The sequence below is a fragment of the Elgaria multicarinata genome, chromosome 6 (genome assembly GCF_023053635.1).
Source record: "Elgaria multicarinata webbii isolate HBS135686 ecotype San Diego chromosome 6, rElgMul1.1.pri, whole genome shotgun sequence".
NCBI classification, from domain to species: domain Eukaryota; kingdom Metazoa; phylum Chordata; class Lepidosauria; order Squamata; family Anguidae; genus Elgaria; species Elgaria multicarinata.
In genome coordinates this window covers 49214298-49238343 of record NC_086176.1, presented here as the reverse complement: position 1 = coordinate 49238343, position 24046 = coordinate 49214298, and the positions used below count along the sequence as shown (strand labels likewise).

Genomic DNA, 24046 nt, shown 5'->3' with positions numbered 1-24046 from the left:
GTTTGAAGAAGAGTTCTGAGTAGTTGAAAAGTTAGCATTTTGCAGCATTTCGAATGCTACATGGATCAGTAAGAGACATTGGCTCAGTTCAGACAACATGTTAGTCAATGCAGTGTGAAAACTCCACTCAACAGTTGAGTTTTTAGAAGGTACTCTCCAAACAACATGTTCTAACTCCACCGTTGTGTGACTGGGCTACCAAGGAGTTGAGTAAAATCCATTGTGATGTTTGGTTGACAGTTCCTCCGCCCTCTCTACTCCCCTGGTCCTCCCAAAGGTATTCCATCAGCCATTGCTGGGGGGGCGGGGGGAAACCAACCCTGGCAGCTTTCTAGAGCAGCACTTGCTCCTTTCACCGCTCTTGCCAGGGAACTCTGTACACAGTGGGACAAGTCAACTCAACACAACAGAAAACTCCATGGAGCCCGTCACACAGTGGTTGTGCAGGTACTCTCCTCTGCAGAGCGTGGATATTCTGTGTGGAGTGTTTTCCAAAAAAAAACCTCCACCGTTGCGTGGAGTTTTCCTGCCAGACAACACATTTCTCAACGGTGGTGTAAAAACTCCACCGTGGAGTTCTAAAAGCACTGTTGAGAAATGTGTTGTCTGAACTGAGCCATTGGGGATATCTTGATCTGTTTGTCCTCCCCACCCCCATACAGCCACACTTAGAGAAGATTTTGCCTACTACATATATGCAGCATCATATGCCCTAATTCTGCGATAGATCATCTTCCTTCATGGCATTTGGAATATCATCCTAAATTAAGCACCTTTTAAAATACCAGGCTTTTTAAAGTGGCTTTAATGCAGAACATCCTGAATGGGGTTATTAGCTGATGACATCCCATGTTTTCATGTACAATTACACTTCAGATTCTGCATAGGCTATTAGTTTCTTTTTCCACTGGAGATAACTGCAAACCAATCTCTCTCTAAGAATTCCCAGCTTGGGGCTGCTCAAACTCTTATCTGTATTTAATTAGGTTTACTGCCTGACCTGCCCTCAGATCTCAGGAGCAAATTAAATTTAGACATTAAAAAAAACCATTTCTCCCCATCCCCAACCACAAAGGACTTCTAATCGGACAAAGAAGAAACAACACAGGGAAAGATGTGCAAAAAAAGTAGAAAAATGCTGGCACCCTTTGGCAGCCACTCAAAATCACATCTACAGGGTCACATGATCCGTTTGCAAATAATGACCTGGTTCACACAACACAACAACCAACACTCAACCCATACTCAAGTTGAACTGTGGGTGGTTGTTGGCACATGAGCTGTTGTGGTGTGTGAAACCAGTTGCACCATCAAACCGTTTGATAGCCATAAGCAACCCATGAAGAGAACCCATGGTTGTTGTACAATTATAAATAGAGATGTGAAGGCCTGGAAAATTTGGGGGGGGGGATATGATAATCTCTGGGGGAAAGATTCTGAAAACCTAACATGCAAGCAAATAGATGTGTGATTATTATTTTTTACCAAGCTTTTAAAGCTTATGGTAACTTCAATGGATGCACCTTCAATGCCATTACACCACCAAGACAAATACCAGCTACTGTCAATAAATTTATCATTGCTTGAGAATCCAGTTTGGTTGACCTACCTGACTAGTGTCTGATTGTGCAGATCCCACACTGCTATGTTTCCATCACTACAGCAAGAGAAGCAGACCTTGGAATCAGGGCTGATTGCAAGAGCATAGCAGGCAGGAGCAGAGGACGTCAGCTCCGCTTTGATACGTGGAGTCGGGGCTGCCAGGTCCCAAATGGATAATGTGCTGGCTTCCCCACCGACGATCAGGGTGCGGCCGTCGGGGAGCAATCTGCAGGAGCGGATGTAGTTATCTCTGTTCTGTGGAGACAGAAGCCATCAAGAAATTACTCAGGAGGAAAGGAAAACAGCATTAACACGAGAGCAGAAATCCATAAAAGTATTGTATTCCCTCTTGGTTTTAATGAGCCATTTATACTTATGACAATGATAAAGTGGATTAATGCCAGAAAATTACACGACATTAGGGAAGTACTTAAACTTGATCTACAAAATTCAGCAGTGAGAGATATTTAATCTTAATTAGCATCAAAATGCACAGACCTGTACCCAACCCCAAACAGTTCAAAGCTCATGAGCCAGTTGAGTGCTTACGTGGATGGCTACATGCTTTTTTTGTTTTTTGTTTTTAAAAAGAAACAGTGCTTTCTTTCTGTTATTTTATCCTTTGAAAGAGACAACCATCTTTTTCAGCAGGCAATGCTTTTACGAGATGTACCACCACTGCCAAGAAGTTGGAAAAAACTGAACACTGAGAGTGAGAGAGATCTGGCAAGTATCTTCAGTTTCATGGTGCTTCACTACCTACTTGATGGTGTACTGTACACAACATCACATCATGGATGGGAAATGACAAAGGAATGGTGATTCTGGTTATCACACAGAAATAATTAGTAAGCCTCTATATAATAACTGCAAGTAGATTTTCACCTTGCCACATGCTTGGAAAAAAGTACAACACATACTAGACACATATGGGTTTTGTTAGAAGCTGAAGAAACAAGCAATTTTTAATAGGACAAGATGAATACTTTGACCGAATGGTGCATAGTGATCAAATCTTGGTAGCTTTGGACCAAAGAATATGAGGTTCAAATTTTACCTCTGTTTAGTTAGGCTTAGATGTGGTATCCAATTACCCACTCCCACAGATAGAATGGCTTCTGTCAGAGGAATAGAGGGCAGCAAATTCCCCTCTCTCCTGCAGCTCCCCGCACACCTGTGAAATCTGCCCCAGATGGTTGGAGGACTCTTCTGAGGAGACTTTTGGGGGACAAGAGGAAGGAAAGGTCCCATTGCGTGGGTCAAAGTCCACTTACGTACCATTTGATTTCGCCCTAGGAAGCCTCTACCTGACCTACCTACCCTACTGGGTTGTTGAAAGGATTACTGGGGTAATGTACATGATCTGCTCTGATCATGTCAATATGCTTTATCAATGCTCAGTATCATCATCATAGAGACAACTACACACCAATGTGGACTCATACGTACATAAGGTATATGGGTAACTGCTGCAGATTTCCCTCCCCACTCCCATCCTAAAAAGCCATATGATTAATCAGATAATGGAGTATTGCAGAAAGAAATCATGGCATGTCTTTCTAGATCACATAAGCATACAACGTAAAGTTGAGGCCGAGCATTAATCAAAGTTGTCAAAAAACAACAACAGCAACAAAATAAATCCCCAAATCAAATAAACAACCACCACCCAAACCAGTTAAACCAGTAAACATAAAGTTAGCTTCATCAAAGTCAATGGAACCAAATTATCATGGAATGGCATGCATCCAAATACTCCTACTTAGGGATAAGTTTGGTAGAATACTTGCCTGCCATTACGCCAACAGAGTAAGAGGCTTCTGTGTTTGATTAATCAAGTTTTTGGGTTGTTGTTTTTTTAAAAAAACCTTTTGCACAAGTAAAAAGGCATCCCTGATTAATCAGTCAGTCAATTTTTTAAAAGTGTTATTTCTAATAAGATGATGCCCACTGTGACATTTGTGCATCAAAGATGATTCAGAAATATATTTTTATCTCTATGCAAGTTTATGCAAATTCAAAGCAACAGATTCATCATCTACTTAAATCACAATTAGTACCCAAAGCCAAATAATATTTTTCTTTGGGAAAAATCATCTTCAGCATAATGCTTTAAATTAAGCATCACAAACTAGATTGTTAGCACTGAAACCTCTATTAAAACTGGGCAGTTCCTTTGAAATACATTTACATTTATCTATATAGGCATTTATTTATTTTGTTGTATTTTAATGTATGATTCAAGAATACATATATATTTAGATATAGTAAGCAGTATATAAATTGTTTAACTAAAACAAATAAATAATTCAACAATTTGCAATGTGATTTATCACTTAAGCAATTGGTAAAATTGAACTACTGTTTCTTTTTATTTATATAAACTTCATAAAGAAACATCAAAGTGGTTGACTAATTTAGGCCAAATGATGAAGATGCCCCTTTATGGCTATCTTATTATTATTATTATTATTATTATTATTATTATTATTATTTATTTATTTATATAGCACCATCAATGTCATGATCACTTTGGTTGATACCCTCTGAAGATGTCTTGCTATCCTTACTCACCAGACAATCCAGCTGAGACACAGGGCTTTTGTTTCCTGGATGACTGATATCCCAGACCTTGACACATCCTTTTCCACCTGTATACACATGCCTTGTAGGGTTGCTAATAGTAACTGCACATACAACTTCCCCATGGTTCAGGGTGTTAATCTGTCGAGCATGACGTGGGATTCCTGGCCCAATGAGGGCATCAGGAGGGAAAGGTACAGGCTGCATTTGACCATCGGCGCTCACATGAAATGAGTATGCTCTAGAGAAAGAAGAGAGGAACAGGTATTAATGAGGCATACATGGTGCATGTATAAGACAAAAGGGCAATATAGATCTAGGAATGGGGGTGAATCAGAGGTGCTCAAGCTCAGCAAGATTCTCTGAACTCCACTCCAAAGCTCAGTTTGCCTCGCTCCCATTTTCATTTGCAACCTGTTAATTTTTTCCTTTTAACTGTGCATTTTGAATGGGAAATGGGCGCATTTCATTGCACCTTTTTTTTTTTTTTTAAGTGCAGACTTTCCCTTGTGGACTAAAGCATGAAAATGCATTATCTTTTTGAAAAAAAGCACATTTTAAAGTGTGCTTATTTTAACAAATATGCATTTTTTTAAAAATACAATCGAACACTTGAGCTTTTTCTGAAAAATGTGTTTGCGCTCGGGGGTTGCAAATAGAGCAATATCTGATTATTTGCAAACTGAAACAAAATGCTCATATATCCATATATAGATTTAGAATGTCTGCCTTAGCCCACTTTAACTTGGCAATAAGATCCATGGTGATGCAGAATTTGTGAAACATAATAGTGGGCTTAATGAACTCTAGAAGCATGCCAGATTTTTCTTGCTCTTGGCCTGTATTTGGACACAGACACCAAGGAGTTGCAGTTTTTTGCAACAACGATTGGCAAAATGGCAGGCCAATAAATGCTGAACAGACATGGCTTCAGTATGTCTCACCAGGAACAGCATGTTATATGACTGCCAGTTATGCCACCTGTGAATAACCTATCAACAACTTCATCTCAAACGCTCTGCTAGGGAGAGCACTCCAGTGCTCAAAATTGTTTTGTTCTAAGATGCAACGTGTTGGAGCGGTTCTGTCACTTAACACAACTTTATCAAGGATGCAGCTGAAGCACCATTATATGGAAATATGTGGCTAACAGAAGGAGTGGGCAGCTGGCAGATTCGTGGCATGTGAAAAACTCACCCAGGCTACTGAAAATAGCTCACAAATCTCTTTCTTCAAGATTTTGCTGCACTGAAGTTGATGAGCAAACAACAGTGAGCTTCATTAAGATTCATACTTTTGAGCAGAATAAAATTCATTTTATTTATTTTCGTTTTCTGGAAATGCTTACATACAGATTTACGGCTTTGAAGAGGGAAGAAGGTCATAGCGTAAAAGGTAAATTGGCAGACCTCCACTGAATTGCATGCAAGCTGAATTTCTAGCTCATGGGTCATGGGGTCTATTTTGCGTGGGACCCCTTCAGACAGCCCAGTTCCATTTTTGTAAAAGTCATTGCATAATAGAAAAGAACTGAAGTGACTCTTGTTACAGAGGAGACTTTGCTTCTCTCCTGTTTCCCACTCTCAAAACTCTGCCTATAAGGGATGCAAAAGTTCAGGCCCTGTTGAATGTGGCAGCTCCAGGGATGCAATAAATGTGATTGATTTTGAGGAACGGGTACTTTTTCTATAGGTTCAGTTTTAAAATTCTGGAGAGTCACCAACTATCTTCAACAGCTTTGCTTATTTATTGCCCCCTCCTCCTCTGCTTTCACAGAGGGAATATAGTGAGACAATTTTACACACTAATAAATGCCCTGGATCACTGTGTAATTTTCTCTTTGCTGAAGATGAATGCAAGTGAAAACTTCATATTAGTTATACTGTTCTTTCTGCCTAGCTCCCAGTGAGCCAAGCTTATTAATGTAGATCACCTTTTCCGGTCACTTCCATCAAGGATGCATTTGTACATTATGACACCATAATTCTTTTCAGTATTTTCAATCAAACAGAACATTGCGACGTTGCCTTCTTTGTGCAACACTGTTTATAGAACCCAGTAAGTCTGCAATTGATTGCAGGGCTTCTTTTGTGCACAAAGGAATTATTTTTTAAAATGGAGAGGCAGAACCCTAAAGACATGCACACCAGAGAGCCCTTTGCAATTCACATTTCTGTGCCAAGTTGAGTTACCTTAGTCCAGCATGTCCCATTGCAGAAGTATAACCCCTTCCCCATGCCCTCTTTTATCCACAGCATTTGATACCCTTGGCGCATATTCACCTATGGGAAAAACTGCCAAATAGGCTTTTAAGATTAAAAGAAGGATTAACCACCCTCTGCCACACATGGAATTCAGTATCACAGAGGAAGCAAGAGGAACAAAAGCTAAATAATATGATTGAGTTTGTACGTGTAACACTTACGGTTTTCCTCCTGGAATGCCTGTCAGATTGGGAGGGATGCCGGGGACTCGCATATGATGATGTGGATCAAAACCAACCTGAAGTTTCCCCACAAACAGAACAAAGGAAGTTCAAAGCATTAATGGAAAATGCTAGAATTCTACCATTCTGTCTTAAGACGGCCTGTACTCGGATGTTACTATACTGAGCCTTTCCCAAGGTTTAAGGACATAAGAACAGCCCTCCTGGTCACTATCAGGCTGAAGGTCTGCAATCCAACATTCTGTTCCCAACAATGGCCAGCAATTGGTCTCCAGGAAGCTCTCCTCTGTTGCTTATTCCCAGCAACTGATATTGAGAGTTATACTGCCTCTGAACAAAATATAAAAGGCAGTGGCCTTATTTATATAAATAAGGGGTACAGAACCTGAGACCTGGGAACATGCTGGCATGTTTTTCCCAGACCCTTTGCCCTTCAACTCCACCCACCACTGAATGCAGCCATCGAAACCTTCTCTGAAATGGAACTAAGCCCCAGGCTAGAAGAGGTTCTGCATCTCTGATTTAAATCTTTTCCATATTGCACTTCAATGACATTCCCCTCCCATGGCAGTTTACAACAGCTCATAACATGTAATAAAAACATCAGTCATCAATAAAATGGTGGACAACAGTAAAAAAACATTAACAGAAATAAACAGCACATCCAAGGTTAAAAGCCTGGGGAAATCATTTTTTAAAAAGCCTTTGCCTAGTGCCTAATAGACATTAAGTTACAGGTGAGCCTCCGTGGAAGGTGAGTTCCACAAGTGAGATGAAGGATCTTGTGGTCACCACCTCCCTCACCTCAGAGGACAGGAGCACCTGGATGAGGACCTCTGGAATATTTTAAGGCTGTCAAATATCAGCATTAATTAATTCTGATGCCTAAGCTGTGTGGCTCTTTTAAGGGACTTTGAACTGTGCCCAGAAATGGACCAGAAGCTAGTGGAGCTCTGGTGAGATATGTTCCCAATGCCCAAACCCAGTTAGTAGCCTAGCAGCTGTGTTTTTAACTAAGAACAGTTTCCGGGCAGTCTTCCAAGGCAGCCCCACACACAACTCTCTTCCTACTCTGCACACACAGCTGTTCAAGTCTCTCACAGCGTAACTAAGAAAAAACATGGCTAGCAATGTCCACTTTTTTACTCGGTCCATAAGCGATCACAAAACGAAATTAAAGAATTGGATATTGTGAAGGTCAGAGCATATTTTAAAAGACCTAATAGAAGAAAGACTTTGATGAATAATAAAAAAGTCCGAATAAATCATTGTTTTACAGTTACAAAAAAGAGGAAGGTCACATAGGGCTGTTCACACAACACACTGGTTGATTGTAGGTTGTTTTGAACTGCGGGTTGTTTGAACACAGCCATGGGGCCTTGTTAACCATGCATTCTGGCTTGTTTGTTCGAACAAGCCACCTTGAGAACCTATGTTTTGTTGTTAGGTTGTTCAGGGTGGTTAACAAGCCACCCTGGCTGCATTCAGACAACATGCTAACCCACCCTGCGGAAAACATCATGTGTTCAGGTAACACACTAACACAGTTCAAGAAACAACCCATTGTTCAATACAACACACCCTCAACCTCTGAGAGTGGGTTTGCATGTTGTGTGAACAGCCTCTTAGTCCCCCTGTATCGCAGAGGCTTGTTCCTGGATCAACCAGGTTTGATTTCCACATTACATTCCTCATGTTGAGAAAATATTTTTGAACTGTGGTAATTGTATGCAGAAACCATAATATCCAAAAGCCACTCATTTTATGGGTTGCACAGAATCGGGTGTCCGCAGCTGGAGACCCATGGAACACATCTTATTCCCTGGAATGCCACAAACGTGCCTGCCAATTGCTATCTTAGATGCGAGACAGTGGCTGCAGCAGTGAGACTGTGGAGAAGGCGATTTAAAAAAAAATGATATCGAATTCATGCTCCAGAAGAGCAAGAAGAAAGTTGTCGCCCCAGCCATTACGTTCCATGGGAACCAGTTATTCAAAAGGTTCAAGGAGAAGATCAGACTTCCTCTGGCAATCGGCTATGCTTCTCTAGGGCAGTCATCTGCTTTGTGGGCCACTGCACTGAATGAAAGCAAGCTCCTCCTCCCACTCAGAGCATAAATCAGCTTTCACAGTGATACAAACCACAGACACAGAAAACTTACCACTGGAGACCTTCCATAAGCTGCAGCAGCTGCTGCAGCTGCTGCTGCTGCACTCATTTGAGGAGAGATGTTATGCAGACCCGCATAGGCAGCTCCGGGACTGGTCAGCTCGCCGTTCATCCCAGCATGGGGTACGATTCCAAATGGGGCAGGGTAAGGACAAGGTACTGCCATGGGTGTTCTTAGGCCAGAAGCTACAAAGGGCAGATGAAGAGAAAAACAAAGAGGTCTTAAAAAGGCTATTGGGGAAAGATGTCAGCTCTGCCCTTTAAGGAAGGGCAGGGGGAGGAGAGGAAAGGGGTATGTGTATAAGGGGCAGGGGAGGGGGAGAGATTACAATAAATAAAAGAACTGCTCTTGGTTTCCACAATTCCTTTGCAAAGAGATTCCCCCTGATTCTTGGGAGACTACTAAGGATATTTTTAAAATTGCAGAAATGGGAGATGGACCAAAGCACTTTAGACTGCAGCTATGTTCTAAATTTAAATGTTTAAATGCTGCCACACATAAAAACAAATAGAATAAACACAACTCCCTACGTAACAACATACAGGAAAACTTTCTTTACACAAGAGTATTAAAACAAGGGCTTCCTCCTGCAATCTCAAGCAGACGGACCAAGAAAGACTATACCTCATGCTATTTCTGCACATTTAAATAATCTTAAAAGTGAATTATGACTGATCATAATAAGGTATGCACTTCAATGTGCAAAGTGCTTCACAGTCTTCGTCTTCACCGCTTCACTGTGAGACTGGACATTCTACTCTATTCGGGCTGTGACGTGCCTAAGATTATCTAGGAAACCAAGGGCAGGTGTGGGATCTGAACCCAGACCAACCCTAACCCCCTATAGCTGTGAGAGCACGAAGTAGCACTGTCACCTTAAGATGCAAGCTTCCCACCATCACACCCCTCAAGTAGTCGCTCGACTAACCTAATGGGTCGACCCCTGGTGGTTTGCCAGGAACAGGCCTCAATCCGGGTGTAGAATTACTGCCTGGAGTCGGAGCATCAGTCCGTGGAGTGGGGGTACTGGATTTAGACACAGGGGTGGTGGATTTCTCATTCTAATAGGGAGAAAGACATATTAGTTTTTAGAGCACGGCAATCAACATGATCAATCCTTACGTGGCTTGAGCTGACTTGCATGGATTCTCTTTTAAATTGCCTAAATGTGCAATTGTAGAACCTGCAAAAGTTCATTTCAATGGGTCTACATAGGTGTACTTTCCAGAAGACTATATCATAAGAAACGTGCACAAGTACGTCCTTTGTGTAATTAGCAATTTTTCTACTAATTACACAAATTTTGCTGCTTTTGGATCATTAGGGTGTTTCCAGGACAGGTAAAGTCCAGACATTATTTAAATAGTAGCCACTACTACTTTATAATCATGAATTTACTTCCAGTATAAATCGCTTTATAACCACTAACGCAGTCACTCTTCTGCAGAAATAAGAAGCTGATGAGCTGTGACATGCTAAAAAGGTACCCAGTAATGGGATCAGAAAGGATTTCAACTCAGCTATCACATTTCTAGGCTCTACATTTACACTCAGACAACTGTCTCCCCTGCCCCACATCCAAAAATGTGCATAGTGAAATAGGATTCCCTAAAGGGATCCAACGTGCAATGGATCCCAGTCAGTGCTCATACAACAAGCTGCAAAATCCTAAATTATCAAATGACAAGACCATGATGCAATGGATGATGTAAAACAACCTAGTTCAGCTTGTTTTCCACAACACTGTGACATCAAAAGTCAAGAAATATTTGTGGAAGGTAAACAGTGATTGTCTGAACCTACACATCCCTCATTTACTCAGCCCAGTATTTTATGAACTAGAGTCAACTTAATGTCTGAAACACTTTTAGTTTGCTTCACTGAGATAATAATGCTTAGTATTTACATATACTTTTGCTAAGGTTCAAGGCATTCACTCAGTGGTTCCTACAACCACCTTGTACAGTAGCCCAGTACTATTAGATCCATATTACAGATGGAAGCGCAGATGATGAGACATGGTAGATAGCCTAAGGCCCTCCTCCTGTTCCCTTGCAGTGTAACATATGGGCAGAGTTGCAATTTGCACATGTCCTGTTCCACCCCATTGGTCACATGTCAACTCCTTATTCTGTGAAAGTGCCTCTGGAGCAGGCTTGGGGCTTTTGGATAACCAAAGTTCAGGTAACAGAGATTATTTAAAGTAGATGACTTCAAATACAACAAAACTGTTCTCACAAGATGCATTGGGCCCAGTGATGCAGTGTTCCCATGACTTATGGATAAATTACAACCCCCCCCCCCAAGGGCTACCACCAAACTTGATTTTGATTCACCCTACCCCCCTAGACAATGGTGTAAGAAGTTCTCTGTTCCTACAGAGAAGAGCATGAATGAGGCATGACAGTTTCAGCCTGGAAAGATAATTAACTACAGCATGTATATCCCCCCCTCTCAACCCCAATTTCTCGCAGACACAGACGTACATGCTCAATATCAATGGGAGCCAGCACTATTTTGGATTTGCAAGCAGCTCTTCTCTGAATTGTGACTTGTTATGCAAGTCAAGAAATGCTCTTGTAAATGACAGATTACTTTTTAGATAGAAAATGATTGTAGTTGAACATAGCCCAGTAATACAAATAAAGGCAAGAACCAAATCCCGTCCAAGCAGGAAGCTGAATTTACTGTAAACTGCCATACAAAAAATATATATATTCAAAGAACCCCTGTGTGCTCTTATTTATCCACAGAATGGCAAGCTTCCTGACATGAAAACATATACCGCACAATAAAGGCACATACATCATTTTCAGAAACTGTGAGCTGAATAAGCCCTCTCTATCACCCCCAAAGATCCTGGGTTGCAAAGGTGTTTCTTACTAGAAATATACTGAAGGGAGCTTTATCAAGATGTGCAACTGGAACACATCTCATTATTTTCTCCACCCCTATTTAGACACCCAACAGTGCACACAGAGATATGAACATGGGCATAGATTGTACAGTCACTTACAAGGCTAAGTTCTTTGGATTTGGAGGAAGGAGTGCTGCTGGAAGATGCTATTGAAGCTGGGCTAATTGGTGCATCTTTCTTGAGTAGACGAGTCTTGTCCAAGCCATTCTCCCTTGGAGAATGCGCTGGGCTTCCTCGTGGAGATGATGGATCCTAAAAACAAACTCAAATTATTATCACAGCATCTGACAACATATGCTCTTTCGCTAGTGCTTTCATAATGAAGCCTGTGCATGGCATCTTCTCTTATGGCCTACATAAATGGCTTGTACCACCCCCAAAATATTTCCAACCTAGGGGATGGTTTTATGTTACTATGGGTGTATAATTACAGTGAAAAGGCTTCCATTTACTTTAACGAAAAGAGGCTATTTATTTATTTATTTATTTATTGTTATAACAAAACAAATCCAAGCTCCTATTAGGAACAACCTATCTAATGCTACATATACACATCCAGTGGTATGTGTATATAAATATAAACAGTGGTACACAAAGCATACCTCATTGGAAACATCAACCACCAAGTTATCATCACTCTTTTCAGCATCACTGTCCTGCATTGAAGAAGAAGAATGCTTAAGCATTCCAAAAATCTAGTCATATACAAAAGTTACATTTTTATTCAAGCATAAGGATTGATAGAGCTGCACTATCAAACCTTCAGGCAAGTTAGCCATATACAACAGTCCACAGGCCATAATAGTACAAGCCATCTACATCTTTCATGACATGGTTATTTAAAAACAGTCTTATTACTGATGCTGAAGTCAAATTAGGGGCATGCCATTGGTGAGTAATTGCAAGGTCAGCTTTTAAAAGCAAGGACATATAGGTCACATGGGGTCCTGGTCCTAGCCTGCTATGAGCAGGGCCTCCCTTCACCCATCCCCATGAGGCCCTCTATCACCTCTGCAATTACTGCCTTTTTCTTTCCTCTTCAAGGGCCCTCCCAACTTACCAAGGGCAGTTGAAGGGGGAGATGGTGGCTGCAAAAGCAGCTCTAGGTGTCTCTTGGAGACACTTGGAGCTGCCTTTCTGCTCCTTTCTGCTCCAGCAAAGCTTCCTTTCTCTTCAAGGCACACACTAGGACTACATGTCCCCGCATTCTCTGCAGGACAATGATGTTATTCATATCAAAGCATACTCTGCAATGGGAATGGAAGCTCTGCTGCAGAGCTGGAGGCATCTCCACCCCATGGTCCCTTCTCCTGCCCTGGATTAAGCTAAGAAGGCCCTGGGGCAGTGGGGTGGGGAACACACGGAAGGGAAAGGGGAGGTGGCAGCTGCAGAAGCCTGCAGAGGCAAAAGGATCAAGTCCCTTTGTGGGGCAAAGAGACTGTGCATCACTATATGCAACATAAGACTATAAATAGGAAAAAATAGTAATGATTTTACTCACATAACGAGTTGCTATTTCTTTTTCTTCTGTTTTCTGTTTTTTGCTTTCAGAGGAGTAGTCTGATGAGTTTCTGTGCTTCTCAGAGGCTCTGAAACTGGCTGATGGAGACACAGATGAGCTCTGAAATTAGAGGGAAGGGAAGAGAAGAAAAGGTGAATGATGGCAAGAATACCCAAGGTATTCTTGTGAGGTTTTAAGTAGTGATATCTCCTCCTTGAGGTACATACTTTCTTCTGATATTTCCTTCTGATATAAGCAAATGCAGCCTGTCTTTCCCTGTCCTGCTCCTGGCACATCAGAGCAGCACAGGAACTACTTGGGAATGCTCCGACCCTCCTCATCAAACACCTGGCTGCAGATGTGCCTATCATCCACTAAAAGAGGGCTTACTTGAAAGATATATTTATTGCATGAAATGGCAGGCTAGAACAGTTTCTTGTGAACAGATCCACTGATACAGAATAGCTCCAGGCTACCTTTTCAGTCAGCAGGGCAGACTGAACACTGAATTCCTAATAGGTGCCTCAGATGCCTGATGCATGTGGAAAGCCACGTTGCTTACTCTCAGAGTGGATATACTTGTGGGAAGGCATACCAGCTTAATACTTGAAACAGCAGGTTGGGGCACCTCTGCATGATCAGATCTACTTAGCTCTCATTTCACATTGCATATCTGAAATGTTGGAGTGAAAACATTTCTTGCTGTTTTTGAATATTGCAAGGAAGTTTGGGTAGTTTCCAATGCTGCTGCTCCACTTAAGCGATTGACACAATGCAAGCTTAAATTACCTCAGTGCAACACCAAAAGCGTATGCTGGTGCAACTGGTTGGATCAGCATACACTACAGGCATTGTGCTTGTTGTCACTTACCCTAGTGCTGCATCAATTGCATAAGTGGAGCAGCAGCATTGGATACTACCCAAGATATCTCACAACAGGAAGTGGAGCTATAAGAAAGCAAATATGCCCTTGTACAAAGTCACAGAATATACAGACTTGGGGGGGGGGGGGGGAGAATTACAAAAGGAACTCTGAGCTACTATACTTCAATGCTATTTCTTATAATTTAGGATGCCCACAAAAGCCAGATGCCCACAAAAGCCAAATGCCCTTTCCTTTGATATTGAAAAGCAAAGTGATCTGCTTGGTACCCTTGAGATACATACACTTGAAGTAAGCTACATGGAAATCACTGGAATTTGTTTACCAAGGACAGACAGGATAAGGGGGGCAACTATATTGGGTCAATGAAGGAAGTTGAAAAATGTGTGTGGGGTAGGTTTTTATGGGTGGAAGCCAATGTCACACAAGTGGAAGTCTGCTCATTCAATGCCACTTTCTCCCTCTCCCCCCACCCACTGCAGCCCCCTGTGCCTTCTGAAAATTTGCTCTGGAGAGTTCCCTGGTTCTGCTGATGGAAACAGTTCCATTTGCAGAAAAAAACATAATTGGATTTCACCCTATCTATTTGCATGTTCATGTACTAAGTCAGTGATTCAATTTCCTTGAGTTAAAAATAGCATGCATGTACACATATTGTAATATTGCATATTAACAGAACACTAGGACTGTACTATTCTGTCAAAGGAAAGCATAAGATACACAGAGAAGATGTGCTTCTGAGTACAAGCATCCTATGATTTGGACAACCATCTGTCAGGGATGCTTTAGGGTGGATTCCTGCATTGAGCAGGGGGTTGGACTCGATGGCCTTGTAGGCCCCTTCCAACTCTGCTATTCTATGATTCTATGTTACTGTTATGACATTGGAGCTCCTTCCAAGTAGTCTGAAAGTTGCTGCACCAGCAACATATGTAAGTAGGAACTTCAAGGATTGGACTATAGAAATTAACCACACAAGAAACATACAGATTTGGCCAAAGTCTTACTGTGGAGGATCCACACATGCTATTCCCATACCATAACATAGTTTAGTCATATATTTTTCCAGTTACCCTCTGATGTGACACACAGGGATCTGGTTTGTGTGAAGGATCCATGATGTCTTTGGGAAGAGGAATGGAAACACTACAAAGAAGATGTAACTTCCCCTCAATTATAAGTAGCAATATTTAGGATCATGGCCAGATACCATTCCCTATGTCCCAATACTAAAAAAAACCAAAAGCTTTTTTTTTACACATCTTTATGCAAATAACCGTATGCGTGTCTTAAGAATATCCCTGCTCCATTTATATTCATTCCACAAATGGAGAGAAGGCAGATCATAATTTGAATTCAATTCACTATGAGTCATCTCTCTCTTTTTAAAGTAATTGGCTGCAATAAAGGGGAAAACTAATTACTGAATGACAATTAGAATGATGGCTAAAGAGCCAAGAGTAAACCAATGCACTGATTTTAAACCAAAGTATTTATTTCCATAAATTTGAAACCACATAGATTCATTTTTTCTCGATCTAGTTACCCTTCGTGCTACAAATACCCTTTTAATCTTTGATTCTGGTGCTTAATAAAGTTATAATTTAGAGCACCCTACTAGAATGATAAAGTAGCTAATTATAACTAGCTCTTTGAAGGATGATCAGCACACTGAGGTAACATATACTGCTAAGTAGCTGAAGTGTTTTGGGCATACACATTTGCAATTTGTTATAGAACTCCAAGATTTGAAAGCTTAACATACACACAGAACTTAATGCACAGTTATTTCTTAGAAAACAAGAGAAGAAAACAAATCTAAAGTATAAACTTAAATAAGTTTAATAGTCACTCCCTCTCCCCAGGAAACCTGGGGTACTGCAGTTTGGGTTCGAGTGGGGGATGTCCAAGAGAAATCTCTGCAGCTGCATCCAACTATGCTTCCTAGGATTTTGAGGTAGGGGAGCCATGAAAATGGTACTGTTACCAAAGTGACACTGAAACTGACGATTTCTAGATATGTCCTAAAGAATGGTTCATACAAACAAGTGCTAGGTAACTTCTCCATGCAGTTGGTTAGAGGACCCTATGGAAAAACTTAACCAACTGCTAACATGGGAAATAACCACACCATTTCTGGAATCATGTGTCTGTCATTTTCATGGGAACAGCCTAGAACCAGACTAAAATATTCTATTTCCAGTTACCAGATGCATACTTTAGGTAGGAATTGTGTACATACAGATGTTTGCAAATCATACTGGACTTACACTCTAAATAGAGTGCAGATGCAACAGTTAAACCCACTGGGGTCAATGGGACTACTTGCAAGTAAATTTGCTAGCACCAAATCTTTATAATAAAAGACTCATTAAATTTGAGATAGACAAATGTACCACAGGAGAAAAAAAAAACCTTGACCCATGGGCTAGACAAGCCCACACTGATAGCAATCTTTTCATGTGCATCACATGTGATAGTGTGGACATCTTCATCAGATCCAAACATAGCTTGGTGGTCACCTTTATCCCCACAAAGACTTGGGATAATAGTGAGAAGATATTTTTTCAGCTCGTTTAGCTGATGATCATGCATCCAAAATCCAAGCTCTAGGAGATGGTCTTAAATGGATTTGACAGGTTTTGTTAACATGAAGGCAAAGAGCTGTAGGGTTCCTGGTGTAGACAACAAACTCATTGAGACTTGATCTAGATGCTATTCATGAACGGTGCTCCATATTTGGTTTTGATTTTTATGCATTTCACTTTGGCTAAAAATTCCATACAACAGTTATTCATGAACAATTAATAGGATGGGCATCAGCCAACATGTTCCTACCTTCACGTTAACAAACTACATGACCATATCCAAAAGTTTTATTTTTATTTGGACACAAACATCAGCTGAACTAGCTGAAATAACAACTTCTTGCATTATCTGGCATTTTGTAAAGGGAAAAGTTGGCTGAGAAGTTATGTTTACATTTGACAGGGATATGCACAATCCATATGTGATGCCTAAGAAAATAATATCATAATATAATAATACTGGCTGGTCCGGGCAGCACTGATCCTTTCACATGGTATGCTTGGTGAATAGTTCACTTTTTTTGTTACAGAATATCCTCTGTGAAAGTGGATTTGGAAGGGGTCATAACTCAGTGGTAGAACACATGTTTTGCATGCAGAAGGTCCCAGGTTCAATCCCTGGTATCTCCAGATAGGTCTGGGAAAGCCTCCTCTCTCAAATCCTGGAGAGCTGCTGCCAGTACACAGTTACTAAACTATTTGGACCAATGGTCTGTCTCAGTGTAAGGGAGTGTTCTGTGTTCCTATGAACAATGCCTATTGCTATAGGATTATATAAGCTTTCATGCTGCAATGAATCTTCAATGGGTAGTCAGGAATGCTTGATGCTACACCTGCCATATGGATTGGAATCCCTATGACACTCCTACCGAAAAAGTTTAGTGCAACTCGCCATGTAAGTCAGGGCTTATCATATCATGGGTTTCCCTTCCCTTGCAGGTAATGAACTGATATGGATCATGGGCACAGAAACACAGAGATTTGTACTATGTGTGTGCTCTGCTGTTTTTTAATTTTTTTGGTTGATATTTTATTATGTATAAATGATGTTTGTTTTAATTCTTTATCATTGATGCATTTTTATTCCAGGTAATCCATTTATTATCTCAAATAAAGAAGCAACAACTGACTACACATAATAGCATACACTTCATGGCAAAATATACCAATCTTGTTTTTTCATGCCTGTTCACAATCAATGCATATTCAAATGCTGATAGGGAACTGTTCAGGAACTTCCTAGTGATCCTGTGTGATTCAAGAATTGCTACTTTTCAGAGCTCAGTTGAAATGTCTGAAAATCCATATATTCCGCAGGCATTTTTTTTTAAAAAAAGAAGCTACTAAGCTCCCTGGTGCTTGGGCCACACCCAGCAGTCATCATTTGGCTCGCTGAGGGGTGGGGAGGAGTTATCCATCCTCTCACCCAAAAGTAGTTCTGTACACATGATAGAGCGATTTCCATCTACATGGTTTTTCCACAACGTACAGTATTTGGCATATCATTCAGGCGATGCAGGGCTACTGTAAGGAAGGCTCAGTATGTTCTGCAAAACGTACTGTTCGAGGAACCACATGGATAGATCTCAACTGGTATGCCAACTTGGGGGCTTCTCTCCTATAGACCCATTTGATCTTTGAGGTTATCTGGTGAGGACCTCTTGATGGTGCCAGATACTTCTGAGGATCAGTTTGCAGCTGTTCAGAGCAGCACATTTAGCATAGTGGTGCCTAATACATGGAATAATCTTCCTTCCAACACTTTTTATTTTTAGGAGGATGTTGAAGACATTTCTGCAAGCCTTCCCTGTGTAGTGTAGCCTATCATCTTATGTCGATACAATATATTTTATTGGTTTTTGTTTTTATTTTTCTATGAATTGTGTACACTATCTTAAAATCTTTAGATGCAAGCAGTTTATAAATACTAGTAAATAAATAAATATGAAAAGAGGGACTACAGATCAGGCCAATATATGACAGGGAGTTGGCACAATCCCCCTTAGCATAATTTTAGGGTGTCATCATTGATGAAAGCAGGAGCCAGCTATGACCATGTTCAATTTTACTGATCATAAAGAAGGTAATAGAAAGCCTCTTAGAAAGCCATAAATATCTCACCAGCAAGAGGGCAAGCATCAGCATGCGTTCTGCTTGCAATAATTAGTACTTCAGATTACTTGAACAAGCCAAGAATTATTATTACCCTTCAACCCCCAACGTCTATTGAAGATTACTTACATTAGCATATGTGGCTCAAAGTGCAACAAGGGAGGAAGGCAATACAGTGAAATAATTTTTTTAAAAAAACACAGGCTACAGCAAACAGTGTGCCTTTGCTAAGCCACACTGTTCAACAAAGCATCCGACAGTTGACCTCAGGTGGGTAAAGAAAAGAAAAAAAGCAATTCAACAAAATTAGTGTTAGAAATAATGACTAGAGATGACCAAGAATGCTCCCACGCAATAAGGCTGGGAACTCAAAACCTCTGCAAAGTGTGATCATTCCCTTGTGAAGCTTTACAACACCAGGACAATGATATATTCAGAGTGCAATAATTAAAACAATAATTCCCAACAAAGTGGGGATTATGAGATAATTGACCATTTTGAGGTATTAAACAAACCATAGTAAAAGCCAAGGGTGCTCAACTATATGGTCAATTATATTATAATTACCTGAATGACATTAATGCTATTATAAAGTCTGCTCAAAGTAAAAAAGAAACAATAAAAAATTGATAAAGTACGCATGGCAGGAAAATGACCTTCGACGGAGGCTACTTGGCCGACTTTGATATCGCACTGAGACTCTCCTGCATGAATGAGTTTGTGGTCTCTCCTTTTCACTCTAAAGGAACTGCCACGTAGAGGGTTGTGGGGGCATTTAGATGTAATTACTCAGCCACAGGGGCATTTGTGCACAAACTCCCACTTACACACATCCCATCATTTTTCTGACCCTTTGGTGCAAATCAGTAAGTGTCACTTTGTTCAATGGGATCAACCTCCTATGAGGAAAGACTGAAAGAACTGGGCATGTTTAGCCTTGAGAAGAGAAGAAAGAGGGGAGACATGATATCACCCTTCAAATACTTGAAAGGTGCTCACACAGAGGAGGGCCAGGATCTCTTATCGATCATCTCAGAATGCAGAACACGGAATAATGGGCTCAAGTTACAGGAAGCCAGATTACAGCTGGAAAAACTTCCTGACTGTTAGAGCAGTATAACAATGGAACCCATGACCTAGGGAGGTCGTGGGCTCTCCCACACTAGAGACATTCAAGAGGCAGCTGGACAGCCATCTGTCAAGAATGCTTTAAGGTGGATTCCTGCATTAAGCAGGGGATTGGACTAGATGGCCTTATAGGTCCCTTCCAATTCTCCTATTCTATGATTCCTAGTGTGATTGCAGCTTTAGCGTTCTATTCAGAAAAAGTTAGGCACACTTACATTTCAGTAAAGTCAACGAGACTTATACCACAACCCTATGCATATAAAGTGTGTTTAGGATTGCAACCTTAAGGCACATTGAAATCCATGAGATTTTGGTAGTTAGGTAATACTTTCTTTGGATTTCATCTTCAAATGAGTTGGCCAATAGACACTATTTGTTCTAGTATCAAAAACGAACGAGTTTTTTTTGGGGGGGGGGAAGTCAAGCACAAATCACTTTCTCTCATATGGGCTTTCTCAGATAATTGGATTGATGTTAGTAATCCAAGGGTCTGATCATTTCTTTTTAATGAAAACTATGATTTTAACAGGCAGTGTTTGATGTTTATATGGCATTTTACCCCACTAATTAACTTCACTAATTGCTGATTAAATGAAGTTAATTAACAGAGAATAGTGTCCTATATTATAATACAGCAGAGTATAAATGTTTAGTTCTGGTACTTAACTCTGAAAGTCAAAGTATTCTCAATATATATATAACATTTTTTTTTATTTTTTTTTTTATTCAGAAGCCGACATAAAAGCAAATTGCTTACAAAATGGCACTAAGAACAGGATTACGTAACATAAAAAAATATCACAAGGACCCAACAGGCGAGGTATTTCAATTCTGCTAGATCAAGAAGGGATGGCCTATATGCTCAGATTAGCCCATATCATGTGAGCTTATTTAAGACATACATACACACCTTCAACCAGGGGACTCCCAGGTTGGCAATTAGCTGTTAGAGCATGTGATGCCTCAAGCAGAGAGAAAGAGGGAGCAAGGCACATATACCAAAGAGGCCTGAAAGAAAAGAAATAACTTAAAGTAGGGATAGGTGGGAAATTCTTTCCATCGAAGTTTTTTTTAAAAAAATGGATTTACCTAATATGTTCCTCCTAGAACCAAACAAGGAACAGAAACAATTTGTTCATAGAAATCCATACATTTCCAGGCTTGTGAGGCATTCCGTAAAAGGAAGAAAATGCATTTGACAACACATGCACATTTGAAAAACACACAAAGCCTACTGCATGCATTTTTTAAATGTGCATGAACAAGAGTCAATGAGGCCATGCATCCATTAATGCATCCATTCGAAAAAATTCACACAAAAAATTGTTGCATATGGATTTTTTTCCTGTAAAAAACCCAGATCTGTACAGAGCCAACGTGGACCAGACTTGGGAGGTGGGAAAAGGAGGCCGTCTGTGGAAACGGACTTTGTAGATCTGCCCATCCCTACTTAAAAATCAACAGAAACCATCTTCCCCACCACCAAATTGTCCTTGCCACCATCGCCATAAATAAATAAATATAGTTATTGTCACACACTCAAGGGTACTGGGCTACACAGGGCATAATGTTTACCCTTAACAGTGAACTGAACTTATTAGACTGTTTTTACCTAAAATGATGCAGACTGCTGTGAAAAAGAAAACCTAAAGCGTAAGTACTTAATCATAGTTGTAAGTCGGGCGATATATAAACATTTAACTAATTTGGAGGGTCTTGCTAATCTGTCTGCAGATTCGTTTCTATGTGTGCAGATCACACACACACTTATACAGACAGATCAGGTTACACAGTGGAAGTCAAAAATACCAGTCAATTTTGAGGTATAATTCTATCAGCATGGGCCGCTGCTTCTTTGGCCCCTCCTGATATACAAGTGCACAAAGGCAAGCTTAACAGGTGTTTAAAGTAACAGACAGGGCTGCTGCCTTGTGTTGCACAAGTGGATGTTTAAAATTAATCCTTTAACATACAGTTTCCTCTGTAATCACTGACTGAGGGGATATAATGGGACTGAAGCCTAGCTGCTACTGAACCTGCAAGGGTCAATGGAGGGTGAGAGTAACCAGCCATGCTGAAGGACAGCCAGCAAAGGGTATGCGAACAGCACAGAAGCAAAGCTCAAGGGAAGCAGTCACTGGCATGCCATCATGGGAGGAAAGCTAATAGAAACAAAGGCCCTTGGTATGACAGGAGGTATCCCTTAGTAGGAAATAAAAAGGAGAGAACACAGTCCGGAAAAATAAATTTTGAAAACCTTCCCAGTTGTAAGGGAAGAAGGAAGGCTTCTCTCCATTGGGCCCACCCAGGCTATACTAAAACAGTTCACAGTTTACAATACAGAATCACATCTACCCAGACCAATGGGATAGTCATGACACACGAGCTTGCACGGCCAGGGGCATGCCATTTTGTGAACCGCCCAGAGAGCTCCGGCTATTGGGCGGTATAGAAATGTAATAAATAAATAAATAAATAATAAATTCTCTAAAGGGGAAGCGCTGTCATTATGAAGTGGAAGTATTCTGCACTTATACAGGGGCTCCCCAATGCCCACACCAGTTGTCATCATGTTCTCAGAAGAGAATGGCAAAAGTTTCTGCATAAGTAATTAAAGACAAATAAATGTGACATTAAGAAACAATCCATGAATTGTAATTTCCTGAAAATGCAAGAGGATGATGGTGGTATAAGGTTGATTCTAGGAAGGAAAATGCTCAGGCACAAAGGAAGTTCCTTACACTCCTGAAAGTTGTAGAATGCACATGTTTGGGGACATGTATCTGTCTTCCTGCACCACACAAGACTGATTTAATGGAAGCTAGGGCTTTCTAGCATGACCGTGCTAAGCATGGAAGTCACTTGCTTGCACTGACAAAAAGTGGCAGCTTCCACAAGCAGAAGCAATTGTGGGAGGAGTGATTCCTGGGAGGGTGTGGCCTGCTATTCTACTCACATGTAAGTATAACATTTACATTAAGTTCACAGGGGACAGGGCCTTGGAGGAAGTGATTTGTCTGCTGGAGGAGTTTGTGCCATGTCCAGAGTGACTGATTTTGTGGCAACAGTATAGCCCTCTTTTTCTGTATGATTCCATTCAAAATTACTGGCGCATCGGGAGGGAATCGGTCTACCTGAGCAGAGTGTCCATATTTGTAACGGACAGACACTACAGCAGGAGTGTCAAACCTCCTTTAGTCTGAGGGTCAAATTCAATTTTGAAGATCTCAGGAGCTGCATTATAGAGGTGGGCAAGGGCAAAGATAAAAGGGGGCAGGACAAAAAACCAAAAATATTTCTCCAAATAGATTAAGAGTATAAGAAGAGCCATGCTGGATCAGACCAACACTAAGGGTCGATCTAGTCCAGCTTTCTCTTCACACAGTGGGCAACCAGTTGTTAACAGGAAACCATAAGCTGGACATGAGCACAACAGCACCCTCCTGCTCATGTTCCCCCATATGCAGGCATACTGTCTCAGTTACTGGAGGTAGCTGATAATCATCAGGACTAGTAGCCACTGATAGCCTTGTCTTCCAGGAATTTGTCTAACCCCCTTTTAAAGCCATCCAAATGGATGGCCATCGCTACATCTTGTGGTAGCAAATTTCATAGCTAACTATGTGCTGTGTGAAGAAGTCCTTCTTTTTATCTGTCCTGAATCTCCCACCAATATTTTAGCTTAAAGCTAAAATATTTAAGCTAAATATTTACTGTTTAGTAAATAAGCCTGGGGAGAGGCATTCTAACCTTTCAGAATGAAGAAAAAAAAAACTGTACAAAAGTCAGGAAATCACCATACAATTAGTAGTTGGAGGGGAAGTGGGTGGGGCCAGAGGAAGGGGCATGGCCAGATTGGGACCCCAGGTGGGCTGGATTTGGGGATTGAAAACCCCATCAATAAGGAAACAAAGGACAAGATTTCAATTTAGCGGCTAATTATGATTTTTAGGAAATTCTTCCCTAGTGCATACTTTAAAAATGCAGCCATGATTGATACAGATGATGATGATGATGATTATGCATCACACAAGACTCATCTAGCGCAAACATCACACATGGCAACATTACATCTCACTTGCTCTAACAATGTGGGAAGTGTAACATTTAGACTT

At 40.8% G+C, this 24046-nt stretch overlaps 1 protein-coding gene across 4 annotated transcripts in view; it reads right to left on the bottom strand.

Annotated features, from left to right (window-relative positions):
- Positions 1–24046, bottom strand: part of LOC134400794 (transducin-like enhancer protein 4) — a 151465-nt gene that overhangs the window by 8354 nt on the left and 119065 nt on the right. For all 4 annotated transcript variants that reach the window (XM_063129371.1, XM_063129372.1, XM_063129373.1 and 1 more), the window contains 8 exons: positions 13221–13340; positions 12322–12375; positions 11819–11971; positions 9731–9863; positions 8794–8987; positions 6611–6687; positions 4177–4426; positions 1610–1857 (listed from right to left, as the gene is read on the bottom strand). In XM_063129371.1, coding sequence (XP_062985441.1) covers positions 1610–1857; positions 4177–4426; positions 6611–6687; positions 8794–8987; positions 9731–9863; positions 11819–11971; positions 12322–12375; positions 13221–13340 — 1229 coding nt within the window. The remainder of the gene's footprint in view (positions 1–1609; positions 1858–4176; positions 4427–6610; positions 6688–8793; positions 8988–9730; positions 9864–11818; positions 11972–12321; positions 12376–13220; positions 13341–24046) is intronic.